The 22,500-nt window shown below is 36.9% G+C and overlaps 1 protein-coding gene across 1 annotated transcript in view; it reads left to right on the forward strand.

Moving 5' to 3' along the window:
- LOC135202816 (uncharacterized) overlaps positions 1–22,500 on the forward strand; it is a gene marked incomplete in the record, with an annotated part of 211,309 nt that overhangs the window by 153,163 nt on the left and 35,646 nt on the right. Inside the window, 1 exon segment of the mRNA XM_064232276.1 lies at positions 11,062–11,703. Coding sequence (XP_064088346.1) covers positions 11,191–11,703 — 513 coding nt within the window.

Here is a 22,500-nt window from a genome sequence, read left to right on the forward strand (position 1 = left end):
AGAGAGGGGGGGGGGGGCTGAATTGCACGTGAAAATATGTACATCGTACAATCTACATGAGCAGTATTTCTACTGATACTTATTCCCTTTACAAACTGAGAGAGAGAGAGAGAGAGAGAGAGAGAGAGAGAGAGAGAGAGAGAGAGAGAGAGAGGGCGTGCATTAGTATGCAACATGCTCCAAGCGAAGGCAGGGCTGGTCGCTCTATTTAAGAGCCTCTCTGCGCTGCTGTTTTGGGGGATAAAAATTTATCTTATCCCACTCCCTCTCTCTCTCGGATATCTTATCCCCGTTACTTTAAACACGGCACATACTGTCGTTATGGATGCTCGTTGCCTTTGGATTTACACACACACACACACACACAGAGAGAGAGAGAGAGAGAGAGAGAGAGAGAGAGAGAGAGAGAGAGAGAGAGAGAGATGCTGCTCGAGGAATCGCAAGTGAATATCAAATACGTGCAACATACAACCTACATAAATTCTAAAAGTCAGTCTGTGTTTCTCACAATTATTTCTACATACTTTCTGTAGAGAGAGAGAGAGAGAGAGAGAGAGAGAGAGAGAGAGAGAGAGAGAGATGCTGCTCGAGGAATCGCAAGTGAATATCAAATACGTGCAACATACAACCTACATAAATTCTAAAAGTCAGTCTGTGTTTCTACAAATTATTTCTACATACTTTCTTTAGAGAGAGAGAGAGAGAGAGAGAGAGAGAGAGAGAGAGAGAGAGCGGGGGCGAGATAAATGGAAGGTGAATCTACATAAACTATGAATATCAAGTTCGTATTTCTGCATATAACTTATTTTCTTAATATCGGATAAGAGAGAGAGAGAGAGAGAGAGAGAGAGAGAGAGAGAGAGAGTCTGTAGATTCACAATATTCACAGAAATGAAAGGGAAGGTAGCAAAGTCTTTGGCCAAATAGCGATAGAAAGCTTTTCCTATTTTAGGAAAGTGAAAAAAAATAAAGCATATCAATTAATTAGGGCATTGAATACATATAAACCACGCAGTATGCATTGTCTATAGTATACCACAGGAGTATCTTCCCATACGAAACGCTTCTGATCTCGAAAGGAAGAAATTACCATCACGCAATTCTCTCTCCCGTGCCTGAAAAATAAAATATGCCACCCACCCACCCACCCCACCCGTCACTTCCCCTCGTCCTAAAACTACCAGCATGCCGAACACTAAGATCCTTTCGAATCCTAATGCCCAGAGATCTTTTTAATGACAGTTCGTAAGCCTCTGTGATACGCGAGATCGGAATTATTTCCAGATAAGCGGGATCTCAGGCAGGGTTAAATTCTGAGTTTTGGGGACCTCACGGACCAGACATTGGATCTTCTTGAATCTCCCGCCAGGAGTTTCGGTCATTAAGGGGAGAGGAGTTCATTGGGAGATTTGAAATATATTCGTGTGTCGTTATAACTTGTATGTGTGTAAGTATGTATGTACTGTGTATGTATATATATTATGTTTATATATTGTATATATATATATATTAATTGTTAATATTAAATTTTAAAAAATATAATTTTAAAAAAATATAATATAATATAGTATATATATATATAACAAATAATATATATACAAGTAATTCAAGTTTGATTTTATTCACTAAAACTCCAAAAAATTAAATTACGTTCCTGTTATTGCTGTATATATATCATATGATATATATGAGTTTTTATTTATAGTCTATATATAATATTATAATAAGATATCTATCTAATATATATCATATATATCTATTATATTTATATATATTATATTATATTTAATAAATGTTATATTAATATACTAAACATAAACATTAATAGGTTAATACATGTATGACTAAACTATAAAACACAATTTAATTTAAATACATTCTTACATACACAACTAAAATACAAAAGATCAATTTACTATATATACATCTCCGAGGGGAATATTAAAATCAGTTGCGATATTATATATATATATACTATATATATATATATATATATATATATATATATATATTTATACCCCCCCTTTTACTCTGTTGTCGTCGATGTTTCACCTGTGGTGAGTAGTAGTAGTAGTAGTGCCTACCTATATATACGTGCTTCCACGTCGGAAGTGAATTTCATTGCTTTTATATGAACAGAATTCCGAATTTATTCAAGTTTCCTAATGCTAAAAAAAGACCCCAGTTGGCCAATTTCCCGTTGTAAATTGATGCTCATAAATTACGAGAATGTAAGGGGGTGGGGGGTAATTGGCCTTTGAAATTCATGCGTTTTCGATACGGAGTCCACTACATAAATTAATATATTCATGATGTTGTTGATTGTTGTTGTTGTTGTTGTGTGTGTGTTTAACATTGTTACAGAAAGACAAACTTCCAAGAATTTTATTTTCCTGTTTTTCAAATATGTTTTGAAATTTAAGAAGCATTATATACTATTATATATATATATATATATATATATAAATATATATATTATATATATATATATCATATATATCATATAATATATATATATATATATATATATATATATATATATCTATATATATATATATATATATAGTATATATATATATCATATCATATATATATATATATATGCATACATATATGCATACATATATATACATATATACATACAAAAACACACACACATACATATATATATACACATATACATACACAAAAACACACACACACATATATATATATATATATATATCATATATATATATATATATATATATATATATAATAAATGTGTGTGTGTATTCTTATATGTTCATATACACATATACATACACGTGTGTCTGTGCATGTGTTTAGGCAACAAACAGTCAATTATATAGTATAGCCCCAATTAAAGCATCGCTTCCACCGCTACATCCCATCTCATGCCGTGCCAACACATACTACAATAAACTGCCGAGCATTTTACTGGCATATCCCTCCACAAATGCATAACAACGTATAAATTTTAATCTCGAAATAGCGCCGCAATTTTCTCTTTTGCAATATCGGGTAAGGGGCGGCTTTCATCTCAAGGAAAGGTTATGTTGCGAGCTAATTGACAGCACTCATTTCACGCATGGCAATTCAACTTTTTTTTTTCTTTTTCATTTTACGCTACTCAACTTCTGTGACACGTCAGGTATTTTGATTTCAAGCCTAAATATTGTCCATCTCTCCCTAGAGCCCTATTGCCCTTAGATTGTAAAAAATACATATTTCACATTTCACCTTCGAACACTTTTGCTGTCTACTCGTCCACACAGATTTATTTCAGAAATAAGTCTTGGAGAAAGAGAGAGAAAAAAAAACATTATATATTCATCCCGCAGAACAGCGGTTTTTGATATTTGTCATTTCAGATATGAAGATTATAAATCTTTCTCTCTTTTTTTGAGGGGGGGAAGGGGTAGAAAGACAGACGAGTAGTTTTAAATTCTTGTGATTAACTAACCTGTCTCCTGCTGGTGCTGCTGCTGCTGCTGCTCTCTCTCTCTCTCTCTCTCTCTCTCTCTCTCTCTCTCTCTCTCTCTCTCTCTCTCAAATTCAGAAAGTACAGATATATCCCAGTAAACCCAATCTATTACTTATACTCCATTATAACGCTCTCTCTCTCTCTCTCTCTCTCTCTCTCTCTCTCTCTCTCTCTCTCCTCTCCTATCTCTTCTCTTCTCAAATTTCAGAAAACACATAAAGATATTCTAGTAAACTCAATAGCATAAACTAATATTTCGATTCAACTATTAACATTCTCTCTCTCACTCTCTCTCTCTCTCTCTCTCTCTCTCTCTCTCTCTCTCTCTCTCTCTGAAATTCAGAAAGCACAGATATCCTAGTAAACTCCATATATAACTTATATTCAATTATAACGTCCTTTCCCCCTCTCTCTCTCTCTCGCTCTCTCTCAAATTCAGAAAGCAGATATATTCTAGTAAACTCTACACATAACTTTATGTTCAATTACAACGTTCTCTCTCTCTCTCTCTCTCTCTCTCTCTCTCTCTCTCTCTCTCTCTCTCTCTCTATCGTTCTTTTTATACCTGGGTCTCTTCGCCTCCCCTCGAGGTTTTCAGATTAAATGACACAGATTTACGACATTTGTGAAATAAAGTTTATTGCCAATAAGTCACCGGAGGATTTCGGAGGAAATTTTATTTTATCATGGAGATATCACATTGCAGGCGATGTCTTAGGTTTCCACGCCATCTAGGTATAATTTAGTTCTACATTAGTCTCGCTGCTGTAATTAAATAAGGACTTATTTTTCTAATTAATATTATTATTTGCGTGATAATAGTACATAAATAGGTCTTCAAGATGTAAAAGTTTAAATTACAAATATAATTATTGTACTTAGGAAGCAAAACCCTCTCTCAAGCATACTTTATTAAAAGTAATGGCTACTTCAGCAGCGTTACACTTGTAGAGATTCTTCTCTATTTTTCGAATAGCGGCTTTTTCCGTGCTACTTAGACAGGCTAGTAGAGCGCCTATGGAGATCATGATCAAATACAGAGTCAAAATTGGTGTATATATTTGAATTTTACAGAAAAACTATGATACCATAATTATCAAAGTCATTAACGATATATATATATATATATATATATATAATATATATATATATATATATATATATATATATATATATATAATATTATATATGTCTCTCTCTCTCGTCTCTTTCTCTTTCTTGAAGCAAGCGAGCTTTCGTCTAGATCTGCCAGACATCCTCGGGCTGGGGAAGCTGAGGGTGGACTGATCTTGAAGCGGTGTCCGTCCTCGTTTATATTTGGAGTTTGAGAGAGAGAGAGAGAGAGAGACATATATATATATATATATATATATATATATATATATACTATATATATCGTTAATGACTTTGATAACTATGGTATCATAGTTTTATCTGTAAATTTCAAATATACACCAATTTTGACTCTGTATTTGATCATGACCTCCATAGGCGCTCTACTAGCCTGTCTAAGTAGCACGGAAAAAGCCGCTATTCGGAAAATAGAGAAGAATCTCTACAAGTGTAACGCTACTGAAGTAGCCATTACTTTTAATATAATAATTATTAATTATTATTATTATTATTATTATTATTATTATTATTATTATTATTATTATTATTAAAAGTGATTACTGCCTCAGCTGCATCAATTATATAAAGGTTCTTCTCTATTTTTCTAATTATTGTTTTCTCATTGTTGCTTAAACTGGTGAGCAACGCACCGAAGGTTGGCATATCTCAATTATGTAATAGTCAAAGCCGATTGGATTTTTATTGGTAAAAAGAAAAATTGCAGTGGGGGTAGTCAGATTTTCGGGTATATCCCGTAGAGTTTATTGTGGGGCCGCGACGTTTCGTCTGAAAAACCTCAGACATCCTCTTAGGCAGAGGTGGGTGAAGGACAGAAGTAAGAGGGTGAGACCATCTGCTTTTATTATGGCAGTGCAGCGGGGGTCTTTGTGCCGCTGCCTTTTCATTGGCTAGTGAATGGGGAGCTGCTTTATGATTGGCTGCCTGGCTGCAGGCTGAAGCCAGCTCCCGAGCGCATGCTCAACAGGCACGCCGATCTTCTCAGCTGCATACCATCATGCCGGGCTTCATTTTGATTGGTCAAAGGCCATGTGATATCACTGCTGGTATTATTCATGGTATTAATGCTGTTTTCGGTGTTATTTTCCTCTTGAATTGGGGCATTTTCGTGTGGCGATATGGTGAAGTTTGCCGTTACTGGTGTGTTCCGTCGCATGCAGGTCAGGAGCAAAAAGGCCTCCTGCGTTGTATTCATGGAGGGCTCTTGCTCCTGGATGAGTAACACCTCCAGAAGGAAGAGCACCCGACATCTGCGCCTTCTGGAAGCGTTACTCATCCAGGAGCAAAAGCTCTCCATGAATACGATGCAGGAGGCCTTTTTGCTCCTGACCTGCATGCGATGGAACACACCAGTTATGGCAAACTTCACCATACTGCAGCACAAAAACGCACCAATTCAAGAGGAAAATAACACCTAAGCGACATTAATACCATGAATAATACCAGCAGTGAGGTCACGCGGCATTTGACCAATCAAAATGAAGCCCCGCATGATGGTTTGCACCTGAGAAGATCGGCGCCCCTGTTGAGCACGCACTCGAGAGCTGGCTTCAGCCCGCAGCCAGGCAGCCAATCATAAAGTAGCTCCCCATTCACTAGCCAATGAAAAGGCAGTGGCACGAAGCACCCCCCCGCTGCACCACCACAATAAAAGCAGACGGACTCACCCTCTCACTTCAGTCCTTCAACCACCTCCGCCTAAGAGGATGTCTGAGGTCAGACGAAACGCCGCGGCCCCAGAAAAAGAATAGAAAAGAATAGAATTTAATGTCAATTCTACCTGCAATAAACTCTACGGGATATGCCCGAAAATTTGATTACCCCCTCTGGAATTTTTCTTTATAACAATAAAAATCCAGTTGGCTTTGACTATTACATAATTGAGATATGTCAACCTTCGTTGCGTTGCTCACCAGTTTAAGCAACGAGAAAACAATAATTAGAAAAATAGATAAGAACTTTTAATAAAAACATGTTTATAAGATGGTTTACTTCTAGCATATTATTATTATTATTATAATAATAATTATTATTATTATTATTATTATTATTATTATTATTATTATTATTATTATTATTATTATTATTTACTATTTTCAACGAATTTCTTTTTACATTTACCAAGCTTAAAGTTTGTATCAAAACATATATATATGTATATATTTATATAGTGTCTGTTTGTGTATATATATATATATTATATATATATAATATATATATATATATACACACATATATATAGTATATATATACATATATACACATATATATATATTCATATATGTATATATATAGTATATATACATATCAACACTCGCCTAACAGGAGTTTAATGGAATTCAATTCGAACATAAAAAAATAAAAAAATAACATATATATATTATATATAGTATATATATATATATATATATACATGTATGTATATGTATATGTGTGTGTGCACATATATAGACAGATAGATATATTAGATAGATTTACTGAAAGATTTACAACAATGCATTCCCCCCTTGAATCATCATTGGGATGATAATTACCAACTTTCACAATCACTAAACGGTAATTCTCTTTACCCGAATTGTCAAAAAACGGCGCATAATTCCACGCGGCCAAGAGAGAGAGAGAGAGAGAGGAGAGAGAGAGAGAGAGAGAGAGAGAGAGAGAGAGACATTCTGTTACATCAGAATCGTTATTTCGCAAATGCTATGAAGCCTCATTAACATACAAATGACTCTAAACTCAGGAATTCGACGAAAAATTGACGGCCATCATTTGCATAATGAGATGCGGACTTCCAACATCATCATATTCTTCCGTCATAATCTTTACTTCCCTTCTATCGAAAACTCTGTCTGTCTCTTGGAACGAGTGGTGGATGGGTCGATGCACTTTGCCATCAGAGAGAGAGAGAGAGAGAGAGAGAGAGAGAGAGAGAGAGAGAGAGAGAGGAGGTGGATGTAATTAAGTATGAGTAAACTGCCCTAACCGATCCGAGAGAGAGAGAGAGAGAGAGCGAGAGAGAGAGATTGAGAGAGAGAGAGAGAGAGAGGAGTAATAAGTATGTAGGTAAACTGTTCCAACGAATCTAGATGATGTTTGAGAGAGAGAGAGAGAGAGAGAGCAGAGAGAGAGAGACCGAGAGAGAAGGACATTGTATTAAGTAGAGGGTAAAACTGTCCTAATCGAATCTGAGAGTTAGAGAGATAAGAGACGAGAGTGAGAGATGAATGCCGATTAGAGTGAGGAGAGGCTGTAATTAAGTATGAGGTAAACTGTCCTAACCGAATGAGAGAGAGAGACGACGAGAGTGAGAGGAGGAGAGAGAGGAGAGAGAGAGGCGAGAGGCATGAATTAAGTATGAGTAAACTGCCCTAACCGATCTGAGAGAGAGAGAGAGGGTAGAGAGACGAGAGAGAGAGAGAGAGAGCCAGAGAGGAGAGAGAGAGATGAACTAAGTATGGGTGGGGTAAACTGCCCTAACCGAATCTGAGAGAGAGAGAGAGAGAGAGAGAGAGAGAGAGAGAGAGAGAGAGAGAGAGAGAGAGAGCTTTCACCCATATTTGTTTACTGACACATTAACATCCATATGAAACATATTCGAACCTCAACCTAATCCTCTGGTAATATAGAAACACAATATTATATTCCATCTATTCCTACCTTATCTCCCCAATGATAATATGACGAAATTCCTTTAAAAACAAAGTGACTATATACATATACACCTTTGTTTTCCTACCTTTATCTGTAACCTGAGATTTGCCTTCAATGAGACCCAAAAAATTAAATAAAAAAAAAGAGCGCCCTTTAAAAACAGAGTGACTAAATGCGCATTTGTTTTTCTACCTTTATCGGTAACCTGAGGTTTGCCTTCAGTGAGACAACCAAAAAAAATAAAATAAAAAAGAGCGCCATTTAAAAACACATTTAAAAACAAAGTGGCTAAATACACCTTTGTTTTTCTACTTGTATCTGTAACCTGAGATTTGCCTTCAAGGAGACAAAAAAAAATGAGAGCCTTCGTGTGTGAATGAAATTCATAATTGTTATTAACTCTACCTACACCATCATTATCATCATGCCTCGCTAATTCCCTCATTATCTTGATATTCGGTAAAGGCGTTGTTATATTTCCGATTTAGCCTTCGTTAACCTTCTATTTATTTTTTTAATGTTAGCTCCTACGGTTTATGTTTTCTTGTTATTATTCATTCTTTAATCATCGTCATAATTTTTCTATATGCTGCATACGTGTCACGTTTTCACTAAGTTTATTTTTTCATCAATCATCGTTTATTCATCTTCCCCTTTTATGACTCATTCCTTTTCTACTTCTTACATTCTTTTGACTTTCACCCTTTAACCTACTTTTTTTTATTATTTCTTCCCATTTCTCCTCCTTCCCAGCCAAACTAATTCTGTCGTGTTCTTTCATTTCCTTTATTTACTCTCATACTTCCCATTCTTCCCTTATTCCAATTCCCGTTATCACATTCTCTCCCCATAGTATCGCACAGTTGCTCATAAATATTCTCCCTTTTTCCCCATTCCTCTAGTCACCTTTCTCGCTCACTCTCTCCCAACAGAGCCCATGTAGCCTGGCCCTCTCTCTCTCTCTCTCTCTCCAGAGAGCTCATATGGTCTAGCTCTCTCTCTCTCTCTCTCTCTCTCTCTCTCTCTCTCTCCCCACCCAATCCCCCCACCGAGACCATGCGGCCTGGCCTAAAGTAAACAAGTAATTGAAGAGATAACATGAAGGAATTTCGGGTGTTAGGGCGGGCCACTATATCTTTTGGCAACTAGCCACCTTTTTTTTTTTTTTTTTTTTTTTTTTTTTTTTTTTTTTTTCTTTATGGGAAACTTCAACTTAGTAACACCTGTCGAACCCAAGCATCTATATATATGAAAGTTGTTGCATTTGTTAGTAGTTCTCCAATAGAACAGAATATAATATAGAATTGAGGTCAATAGCCAAGCACTGGGAACTATGAGGTCATTCAACGCTGAAAGAAAAATTGGCAGTTAGGAAGAAGGTTTGAAAGGTGTAGCAGGTGGAAAACTTGCAGGTTGCAGGTAGGAGCCGAAGGACGCTGCAAAGACCCTTCAGTGATGCCTGCAGTGCACCGCGTGAAGTGCACTGATAGCACTAACCCTTACACGACTTAGTGTTTCTGTGTATTGAAAGTCCTTAGGTTTGGTAGGGCTTTGAATGGGTAACAGTGAGACCTGTTCCCTAACAGGGGTGTGGAATGAAGACAAAATGGAAATCATCTTTTTTTTTGTCAAGCAACTCATGCTCTGTAAACATAAACATATAATTACGTAATTCGTTTCCTTTACAGATTACGGGTTTTCACAGAAGAAATATTAAGATATTCATTTATTCAAAATAATGGTTCATTTTCTGTGCCGATTCATTCACTGTAGAAAAATTGAGTTATTCATAAAAACATTATTTATTTCTGTGTTGATTCATTCACTTATGAAAAATTCAGTTATTCATAAAACATTATTAATTCTCTGTGTTGAATCATTCACTGGAGAAAATTTAAACTTCCATTAAAAAAATTTCGCAAAATTTCAAATTATCATTCAAAATAATGATGCATCTTCTATGGTGATTTATTCACTGATGAAATATTAAGTTTCCTACCAAAATATGATGCAAAATTTTAAGTTACTCGTCCCAAATAATGATGCATCTTCTATGCCGAGTCATTCACTATAGAAAATTTAAGTTTCCTGTCAAAATATTATGCAAATATTTTAAGTTATTCATTCAAAATAATGAAGCATCTTTTATGCAGTCATACACTTAAGAAAATTTAAGTTTCATTTAAAAAAAATTAAGCAAAATTTTTAGTTATTCAAAATAATGAAGCATCTTCTATGCCGTGTCATTCATTGTAGAAAATTCAAGTTTCCTGTCAAAATATTATGCAAAAGATTTAAGTTAGTATTCAAAATAATGAATCATCTTCTACGCCGTGTCATTCATTGTAGAAAATTTGATTTTCATGTCAAAATATTATGCAAAAAAATTTAAGTTATTCAACCTAATGAAGCATCTTCTATGCCAAGTCATTCACTGAAGAAAATTTAAGTTTTCTATCAAAAAAATATGCAAAAAATGGAGTTATTCTGAAGAAAAAAATTAATTTTCTGTGTTAATTCATTCACTCAAGAAAATTTAAGTTATTCACTCAGATAATGACGCATCTTCTATGCAGTGTCATTCATTGTAAAAAATTTAGGTTTCCCTTTAAAACATTAAGCAAAAATTTAAGTTACTCATAATAATGAAGCATCTTCTATGCTGATTCATTCACCGAAGAAAAATTGTATTCATTCACTAATTTCATTCTCCGCATCTCCCCTCCCCCCCCAACCATAGCCCCCCTTCCCCCCCCCACCCGATTAGATCCCTTCCCCCCCCCCGGGTGGAGAGTGATGGTGTACGACCCGTGGGTGGTGGTGGCTGGAAGCGGAGATGGGCGTGCGGCGGCGGTGGGCGGCGGCGAGTGGGCGGTGCCGCCGCTAGCCTAGCCCGCTCGCTCGCGCGCGCGCCGTCCCCGATGCGCCGGAGCAAGAGCTACTGTATGAACGCAGAAGCCAGCCGCCAGCACCACCCACCCCCGCCTCCCTACGGGGGTGTCGTCGTCCACCCACCCATCATCCACCCGCCCACCCTCTGCGGCCCCGATTGTCCCGGAGGAGGAGGAGGAGGCCCTCAGGAGCAGCCCGCAACCGCCGCAGCAGCCTCCGTCGTCGTCACGGGATCCCATCACAGCGTAGACCTCTGCAGCGCTACGCCCACGCGACCGGCCTATGGGCGTGGCGTGCCCCAGTGGAGCGACGGTCGTGGGCGTGGGGGAGTAGGAGGAGGAGGAGGAGGAGGAGGAGGTGGTTCCACCCACAGCGTGGGTGGAAGTTCTTGCGGGGGCGTTGTGGAGGGGGGATTGGGACCCTTGGAGCCCCTCCTGCCGCCCCTTCCGCCGGAGTTGGAGGAACACCTGCGCACCTGCCGCTGCACCTGTAATCATATGGGATACGGCAACTACCAGCTTCCCACGACTGCACACTCAACGGTGGGTGCTCTGCTCTGCTCTGCTCTGCTCTCCTTTCCTCTGCTCTCTCGCTTGCTTGCTTGCTTGCTTGTCCTGTTTGTTTGTGTTTTACCTATTTTTCTTTCTTCTTTTTTCTTTTATTTTTTTGCCTCAAAAATATTTTGGGCTCGAAGAAATCTTTTTTTTTCTGTTGCTTTTTTTTAGGTCATAAATTTTTCTAGCTCACAAAATGTTTTTTTGGTTTTCTCTGTTTTTTAGCTCAGAAATTTTTCTAGCTCACAGAAATTTTTATTTTCTTTTCTTTTTAGCTCAGAAATTTTATATTGGCTCACAGAAATGTTTGTCGTTTTTCAGTTTTTTTTGGGGGGGCTTAGACATATTCTTTTAAATCACGGAAATCTTTTGTTTTTCTGTTTCTTTTTTGTTCAAAGGGCCGGGTTTTCTAGTAAATATTTCTTTTTCTTAAGAAGTATTTTTTGATAAACGTTTTTCCAATAAATGCTGCATGTTGTTTAATTATCTATATTTTTATCTATTCCATATTACCACTTTTTCTCTTTTTTTCTCAAATGGCTGATTTTATTCCTACATATTACTTTTGTCTTTCAAAGTTCTTCTAAAATATATGTGCTTCAAGTATTTGCTTTATCTATATCTTTATCTATTTCTAAATACCTATTTTTTAGCTCACAAATATCTTTTCATCCATAAACATTTTTTCTTTAAAATTTTCTTTTAGATGAACTAGATTCCAATTTATGTTTCAGGTATTTTCTGTATCTCTGTGTTAATGATTTCCACTATTTCCTCTTTTTGTCTTCCTATTTTGCTTGAATCATTATTGAGTAATATATCTATCATTTACAGGTGTTCATACATTCCTTTGCAATTCTCACATCCAAATGTATTAGTACGTACTGCGAAAATTGATTTATTGTTTACAGCATTTTTCTTAGAGAATATTAGTGCATTCTCCTTTATGACCTTATAACTTCATGCAACCCAATATTTCCCCTTTGGGTATTACATTCCCATTACACATCATAATATAATTACGTACGGACGAGCTCTTTCATACGGACAATGCGGGTAATTGAAATAAGATTTAAGCATTTTTGTGTGTGCTTCCGTGTGCTTGCGCAATTACTTTCGTGTGTGCGTGTGCGCGCATGTGTGTAAAATGAGTTTCATCTGTTTTAATTCTCTCTCTCTCTCTTCTCTCTCTCTCCATGTGTGAAATGAGTCTCATATGTCCGACTCACACGAAACATCCGTTCCATTCTCTCTCTCTCTCTCTCTCTCTCTCTCTCTCTCTCTCTCTCTCTCTCTCTCTGTGTGTGTGTGTGTGTGTTCCTGTGTATGCGCATGTGTGAAATATGTTGCATATGTCTGACTCACACGAACCTACGCCTCTCTCTCTCTCTCTCTCTCTCTCTCTCTCGAGTGCTGCAGCGAACTAGCTAATTAACGACACTTCCCACTTAACCGGCCCATTCTAAGCACCGTCTAAGGTTACATTCACTTGCAGAGGCGTCCACCTGTGGACGACGGAATACATTTCAAAAAGAAAATTAAAAAATATAAAAAAAAAACATCCCCGAAAGAGGTCGATGGATGGCCCACCTGTCCTGTCACCTGAATGGAAACTAATGAGGCTTTTTACGGCGGCGGCAGCAGCGCGGGGTCGGATTACTACTTATTTCAGAAAGGCCAGGTGTGAGGGGAGGGAAAAGAACTCTCTCCAAATTAGAGGGGATTAGAGACCCATGTTTTTTTTTATTTCTTTACTTTCTCGACCGGGATAAATTCGGTAATTGAGAGCGAAAAATATACCGGTGGATTATTTAGTGGACGAAAAAAGGTGAGAATGGATGTCCTAACCTCCTCCTCCGTCTCCTCCTCCTCACCCTCCTCCTCCTCCTCCCTCTCCGCCATTCCTCATCCTCCCTCCTCATCTCCTGTCCTTTCTTAATATGGGCTATTTGCGGTACCTCTCTTCTGGATATGTACAAGCACAGGCGGTATATATAGTTTTTATACTATATATATGTGTGTGTATGTGTTTGTGTGAGTGTGTCTGTACGTGTGTGTATGTATGTAAGTATATATATAAAGAAACAGATTTCTAAAGGGCAGTCCCTTCTCCTATGCCATAAAACGAAAGGTTCTTAAAATGGTCATCCACACCTTACTCAGTGCCAGAGAACCCTGAATGAATGAATACCCACGAACATGAAGCGAGAGAGAGAGAGAGAGAGAGAGAGAGAGAGAGAGAGAGAGAGAGAGAGAGAGAGAGTCAAATAAACTACAGGAGAGGGAGCTCGGAATCAGGAAACAAAGAAACAAAGCGTAAATATATATATATATAACGGGAAGCCGCAACGTATTGCATCTAACGAGGGAATGTTTATTGCAAAGTGCAACGCGAGAGCATCTCTGCAAATGAAAGGGGGAGGCAGGAAACAGCAAGACAAATACACCAGGGGAATATCCGGGATGCAAAAGAAGGGGAATGCTGTAACGTAATAGTCTAGGAGGAATATCTCTGCATACTCCATTGTGTAGCAGAGATCATGTTGCCATATTAACAACGTCCTCTTCCATAATACAATATAAACTATACTGAGGTGAATTATATTACTGAATAACCTACCTATTAACCTAGTTATATTTCTATCCATTCATTTATCAATTTGTTATTTTACCTTCTCATTCAGTTACTGATCTCTCATACATTTTTCAGCTGATTTTTTTAAGAGCTATGCTGAGATAAATATCACTAGTTTGGACACTTTATCTATCAACGTTTTCATATTTTGACGTGCGTATTTGTTTATTTATTAGTTAATGTGCCAATTTGCCCTTTTTTCTAGTTACTGATCTCTTCTTTTCATATTTCCCATTATCTCCTGTAACTATTCCTTGCTCTGGAGAAATGAAATTGAATGCGTGTGCGTATTTCTGAGAGAGAGAGAGAGAGAGAGAGAGAGAGAGAGAGAGAGAGAGAGAGAGAGAGAGAGAGAGAGAGAAATGTCGTTCGCTCCTCTTGCAAAGCAATCTCTAGATTAATGTCAAAAAGACTCCTATCATATGGATCCCTCACATAAAAATGTATGGTTTATAGAAACTGCACCTTTGTGGATTTAACTCTTAGGATCAAATGGTCTGTAAAGACCTTTTTATTATATGCTAAATCTCGACTAACGAAATAAGAAAGCATATTACGTTGGATATCCGTGTTGAATGTGAACGAGACCTTACCTTACAGACCTTACATCTTGTTCGGGTTGCCCCAGGTCCCTCAGTGTGAGGCACCTCTAATGTCTACCAGAGAGTTGCTAGTACATCTTCCGGTATATTTTGCATCTTCCAATCTTGGATGGTCTGGGATGCAGTTTAGATATTTGTCGAGCTTATTCTTAAACACATCTACGCTCACTCCTGATATATTCCTCAGATGAGCTGGCAACGCATTGAATAGACGCTGCATTATCGATGCTGGTGCGTAGTGGATTAATGTCCTGTGTGCTTTCCTTATTTTTCCTGGTATAGTTTTGGGCACTATTTAATCTACCTTCTGCTTGCTCTTTCCTGATATTTTTAGTTCCATGATATTTTTTTTTCTGCTATTCCTTCTATCTGTTTCCATGCCTGAATTATCATGTAGCGTTCTCTTCTCCTTTCTAGACTATATAATTTTAAGAATTGTAGTCTTTCCCAGTAGTCTAGGTCCTTAACTTCTTCTATTCTAGCTGTAAAGGACCTTTGTACACTCTCTATTTGTGCAATATCCTTTTGATAGTGTGTACCATATCATATTGCAATATTCAAGTGGACTACGAAACATATGTTTTATAAAGCATAATCATGTGTTCAGCTTTTCTTGTTTGAAGTGCCCGTAACAACAACATTCCCATTTTTGCTTTACATTTTGCCAACAGAGTTGCTATTTGATCATTGCATAACATGTTCCTATTCATCATCACACCAAGGTCTTTAACTGCTTCCTTATTTGTGATGGTCTCATTATTAGGTCCCTTATATGCATATAGCTTTCTTTCTCTGTCTCCATAATTTATTGATTCAAATTTATCAGAGTTAAATACCATCCTATTTACCTCTGCCCAATCATATACTTTGTTAAGGTCTCTTTGTAGAGCGTTCCTATCTTCATCACAAGTAAGTTTTCTCTTACTTATTCTTGTGTCATCTGCGAAACTACTCACTATACCGAATCCTTCACAATTATTGTCTATGTCTTCAAATCATAATAACAAACAGTATTGCAGCTAACACCGTACCTTGCGGCACACCGGATTTACCTTTACTTGACTTCATCCGATTTCTCGTCGTTTTGCAATAACTATCTGTTTTTCTGTTGTGTAAAAAATAAATCTTTTACCAATCTTCCTACTTTATCCACCACGATATTGTGTTTTTCTAATTTTCTTCGCTAATATATATGGTCTACTTTATCAAAAGCTTTTGCAAAGTCTAAATAAACCACATCTGTTTCATTTCCGCTTTTCATATTTTTGAATATGTTCTCACGGTGGACTAACAATTGGGTTGTGTGTACTTTTTCCGGGTACGAAACCATGTTGTCCTTTATTAAACAAATTATTTTTTATTAAATGTTTCATAATATTTTTCTTCATTACCCTTCATACACTTTCATAATATGTGATGTTAGACTCACAGGCCTATAATTACTTGCCTCTAGTCTTGATCCACTTTTGAAAGTAGGGGTAATATATGCTAATTTGTGCTCATCATAAATCTTGCCTGTATCTACACTTTTGTCTTAATAATATTGCAAGTGGCTTTGCGATAGAATGAACTACTTTCTTTAACAAAATAGCAGGAATTCCCATCAGGCCCTGCAGCAGCTCCATTTTTAATTTCATTAATAGACCCTGCACAATATCAGCTTCATTAATATCTATGTCAGCTAAATATTCCACTATTTTCATCCCAACTTCCTTCTAATATCATTGATCCTTCATTTTATCTAATTCTAGGGGGTGAAGGGGTTCTCTCTTATATTCGTTCTGCCCAGTATTGTTGCAAAGCAATTTCCTTTTTTTCATTCGTTAATCTCCCTTCAATTCTCAGAGGGGGGGGGGGAGGGCCTATTTTTTCTATTCTTCTTTATTCCTATATTCTTCGCATATGAGTATAATAGTTTGGGGGTTTTGCTTGATTATTTAATAGGGTTTTTTTTTTCTTCCAAGTCCCGTTTTTCATTTTCTTTTGATTGTAATAATCTTTGTTCTGCATTTTCTATCTTACTTTTTAGTTCTATAACTTTCCTGCATTTTTTTGTTTATTTTTTTTTTGCAAGACCTTTTTTCCACTTTCTGATTTTCTGGAACAAGATCCTTCTGTCTCTTGGTATGCATGAATGATGTTTACTTTTCTTCTTCGGTATATATTTTTCCACTATTTTCTCCAATATTTTATATAATATCTCCGTATTTACCCTTATGTCATCACTTTACGAAAATGTTATCCCAATCTTTGTTTAATTCTTCATTAATTTCTGACCATTTATATTTTTACTGTAGAAGTTGTATTTTCCATATCCTTCCCACTTTTTCATGTTCTTGCTTATCTCTATTTTCACTTGCTTTGGAATGAACTGTTATTCTATGACATTATGGTCTGAAAATATTCGCATTATAAAACTATTATTTCTTTAAACATAATTCATCTCGTTCACAAATACTAGGTCTAAAGTATTTTCCTTTCTTGTTGGCAGGTGATTTATTTGTTGAATGTTGTATTCTAGTAGCATATCTAATAGCTTTTCAAATTGCCTCTTATCTTCTGCACTACTATTACTCTCTTTTTTTATATGTATAAGTACAACCACAAATCTCCTATTGTTCGTTCTTTCCATTCTACGAAAGGAAAGTTGAAGTCCACCAGATAGGTAGAATAGTCCAGTCCTTGTGATTTCTACATATATCAATCCAATTTTTCAAATTAAGTCAAACTCTTTAGTATTAGGATGGGTCTATATATTTACTATGTCATCAATTTTTCAGATTCAAATTCTACCCGCTATTAGTTCACATTCTGAGTTACTATATTCTCATATATTTTTCCTTGTTTTTTGTCTTTCCCATATATTGCGGTTCCCCCTTGATTCCTATTTTTTCTATCTGATCTATAAGTTTGGAACCCTTTTATTGATCAGAGAGAGAGAGAGAGAGAGAGAGAGAGAGAGAGAGAGAGAGAGAGAGAGAGAGAGAGAGAGAGAGAGGGGAAAGCAATTTACTGCTAACATGGTAGGAGGGTATTTTTTCCCCTCTTAACGTCAAAAAAAAATACGACGTAATATAGCCTTACCGATGAGGTGAACATGTGATAGCTATAAAGAATAAGGACAGAGCCTTGTAACAGAGGTATAAATATCAGTTGATATTTTTTACTCTTGCGTAATTAAGGAATATGCAAGTGTGTATTTGAGAGAGAGAGAGAGGGAGAGAGAGAGAGAGAGAGAGAGAGAGAGAGAGAGAGAGAGAGAGAGAGAGAGTCATATTGTGACCATACTATTTCACCTTTCCGTAAATAACACTTGATAATTTTCAACTGTGAGAGAGAGAGAGAGAGAGAGAGAGAGAGACTTCAATACGTTCTGATTTGGTCGCCCTGAAAGTTGCCTCTGAGACAAACCTCCCGTAGTTCCTTACTTCTTCAAAGTTTGGGCAGTTTGCCCTAGGGTGGACGGGGTGGTGGGGGGGGGGGGGGTGGTGGTGGGGGGGGGGGGGGGGGGGGGGGGGGGGTGAAAGGTGTCGTCTTGTCCCTTTGAAGACAAGCTGACATTGACACCCACCTCCTGCGGCGGGTGTTGGTATACAGACCAAAGGAACTGGGTGACACGAGCGGGTGGTTGGGTGATTTTTAATCACACATTCCAATTAGTGCGAAGGTTTGCTAAGTTTACCCCCCCCCTCTCTCTCTCTCTCCTCTCTCTCTCTCTCTCTCTCTCTCTCTCTCTCAACTATCCAGAAACATATTCCTCAATTTGTTAAAAGTAAAAAATATGAACTTATTTCTATGTCCGTGAAAAGGTATAAAAACTGTAGGCAACAGCATAACTCTCTCTCTCTCTCTCTCTCTCTCTCTCTCTCTCTCTCTCTCCTCTCTCTCTCTCTCTCTCTCTCTCTCTCTCTCTTATCACCGGCATAAATAAAAAGCATGACCAAGAATAAAATCTTTGATACGCCTGTCAATATGTTACTGATGATAGCTAAACTCAAAAATGTTATAATTTCTAAGAATGTTAATATCTAAAAATGTTAATTACCAGAACTTCCTCATTCACGTCTTCAAATCTGAGGCTACAATTCATTCTTCATGCACACCTATACTATAAAAAAATTATTTCACTTATTTATTTTCTACAATCAGAGAAAACTACGTATTTTGATAACATAAATTGCAAACGTACAAAAATGTTGGGGAAGAACATTTTTTACCATATATATTACTATTTAGGATAAGACAAAATATCTGCAGCAAGCCTAAATGTTTAACCTTGTTGTCTTTTCCATTAGACAAAAAACTAATTATATCACTGACTACTCATATTAAAACATTTTGGTGGAGAAACAAAGTTTAACCTACTGACAAAAAACGGTAATAACATCGATCTCAAACATTCAAACATTTTGGGAGGAGACAAGTCAAGTTTATCATATAAAGACTTTAGGCTTAAACAAACTATACCTGAACTAGACATTTAACCTACACCTACATCTACCTTTATTATCTCTACCACAAAAGAAAACATCAACGTTAACACTGACCTGAGAAATTCAAACATTTTGGGGGGACACAAGTCAGGTTAATCAGATACCTATATATCTTACATATATATCTTACCTATACATTTAACCTTGCTGTCTATAACACGAGCTTAAGAAAACATTGATAACATTGACTGAAAACATTCAAACATTTCCTTATTTTTCCATGTTTCTTGGGTCGTGAATAAACAAACTATATATAACCATACACTGAACTTCGCTGCCTTCTCCATGACCTTAAAACACAACGATAACATAGACCGCAAACATTCAAACATGCTAACATTTCTTTTTTTGGGGAGGGGGGTCGTGAATAAATATACTATGGTAAACTATACAGCTATCTTTGTTGGCTATACCATGAGAAAAAAACAATAACAACATCGACTGCAAACATTCGAACATGCAAAAATGTCCTCCTTTTTCTCGTACTATTTGGGTCGTGAATAAACAAAGAAGCCATGGCTAACTATACATCTACATAGTCTTGTTGTTTATACCGAAGAGAGAGAAAACACTAATAACATCGACCGCAAACATTCAAACATTTCCTCCTTTTTTTCGGGTAGAGCACAAATAAAACTATGGCTACCTATACATCTGCCCTCGTTGTCTATACCATGAGGATAAAAACACCGACAAAATCGACCGCAAACATTCAAACATTTCCCTATTTTTCGCGCCGTGCATAAAAGCTATGGCTAACTATACATCTACCCTCGTTGTGTACACCATGATAGAGAAAAACGACAACATTGACCGCAAACATTCAAACATGCAAACATTTCTCATTTTTCGGGTCGTGAATAAACAAAATATGGCTATCTATACATTTATCCTCGTTGTCTATACCACGAGAGGGAAAAAAACACCGATAACAGTGACTGCAAACATTCAAACATGCAAACATTTCCTCCTTTTTTTCCCTTACTTTTGGGGTCGTGAATAAATGAAATTATAGCTACCTATACATCCACACATTTTTGTCTATACCACGAGAGGAAAAAAAACACCGATACGATAACAGTGACCGCAAACATTCAAACATGCAAACATTTCTTCTTCTTTTTGGTGGGTGAGGGGGAGTTCGTGAATAAAGGCGAGAGAGAGCAAAGTGCGAACAAATAATGCTGCATATTTTTCCCGCTCGCTTGAGTGAACACCAAGAGGTTTGAAAATGGGCCCAGAGGTAAGTTAGTCTGTCATAATAACACTGCATTGCAGCCTACATATCCGCAAGTGTCGCTGCTCTCTCTCTCTCTCTCTCTCTCTCTCTCTCTCTCTCTCTCTCTCTCTCTCTCTCTCCTGAAAGCTTCCTACCAAAGAAAGCCACAAGGAAAAGGAAGGAAATTCGCTCTCTCTCCTTTTTTTGCGAAAGTCGCCGAGAAGGTCTCCAGACTAGATTCGGATTGAGCAACGAGGAAGGCAAGGTTTTGGAGAGAGAGAGAGAGAGAGAGAGAGAGAGGAGAGAGAGAGAGGGTGGAAGACAAAAAGAGAGAGAGAGAGAGAGAGAGAGAGAGAGAGAGAGAGAGAGAGAGAGAGAGAGAGAGAAATATGCTGGTTCTCGTAACAAATATTCATTCATTTGAAATTGTTTTAAACGACACATGAATTCTTTCCCTGTCTCTTAATAAGACAATTAAGTCTTTCAATGCACCCACCCACCAAAAAACGCAAAGTATAATCCTATTAAACGCATAATCACAAACGGCTCAATATATCACCAGAACAATGCAGATTGACAACCGAAAATACAGTAAACTAAGAGTAATATTCCATATAGCAAAACAAGTTTCTTTTAATAAATATTTGTCCCCTAAAAAAATATTAATTTCGAACACCGTCAATGAAAAATATGAGTGAAATATTAATTAATCATTAGGCTGCACACAGGATTTTAACGGCGGTGCAATTTAATTGACACGAACGTTCGATAATTACGCTTCCCAGATATTTTGGACTGTTCCACTATAATGCGGTATAATCATTTTCTAAAATAGAGTATATATGATTTAGGACACAGGCCAATCGCTGGGAGCTATGGGGCTAGTCAGTGCTGAAACTGAATTTGACAGTGAAAAGGTTTGAAAAGTGTAACAGGAGGAAAACCTCAAAGCAGTTGCACCTTGAATCAAATGTTAACAGAGGTTGGTCAAGAAGATGGACGAAAAACATTAAGAACGGAGGTAGAGTAAAAGAACGAAAGGGGTTGGAGCTAGAGGCCGAAGGGACGCTGTAAAGAACCTCTAGTAATGCCTACAGTGCATCGCATAAAGTGCACTAACGGCATTAACCCCCTACGGGCATCATTATCTAAATGACAAAATTTCTGACTGAATTAAAATATCTTAGAAGTATCATTAATTCCCAACAAGCGAAATAAATAATTAATCGTCCCTAACACGATCTGCAAGGCCTTTCGACTTCTTGTCCTGTAGTAGCGGACAAGATCTCGAAAGGCCTTGCAGACTCCGCAGTTTCTCTTTCCTTGGTGGATTTTGTCTATCTATATATTCGTGATACAGTTATATAGCTATATATATATATATATATATATATAATATATATATATATATATTATATAATAGGATATATATATATGAATAACTTGATCACGAAGTATATAAAACGTGATGCTATGTATAAATAAAGGTTTTTTTTTTTTTTGCCACGAAGGAAAAAATGAAAAAGCGAGATAGCCAAGTACTTTCGGTCCTGTTCGGACCCTTTACTGAGGCAAACTGATTTTACAGAGGAAAACATAGTCAAATGAAGGCTTAATATCCAAACTGATACCTCGGTAATTGCTAGATCTAATGATTATGTTTCAAGAAATTTACTGGAATCGGCAATTATACAAATCACTAATAAAAACAACATAAATCTTAGTCTGGGAATGTACCATTTGGACCCATATATTTGTAAGATGTTTATGAAGGACCTTAAAATAAATGAACTACTAATAAATTAGTCCCACATGTATATAGTTATTATTTCTCTC

This window comes from Macrobrachium nipponense, chromosome 33 (assembly GCF_015104395.2).
Source record: "Macrobrachium nipponense isolate FS-2020 chromosome 33, ASM1510439v2, whole genome shotgun sequence".
Taxonomy (NCBI): domain Eukaryota; kingdom Metazoa; phylum Arthropoda; class Malacostraca; order Decapoda; family Palaemonidae; genus Macrobrachium; species Macrobrachium nipponense.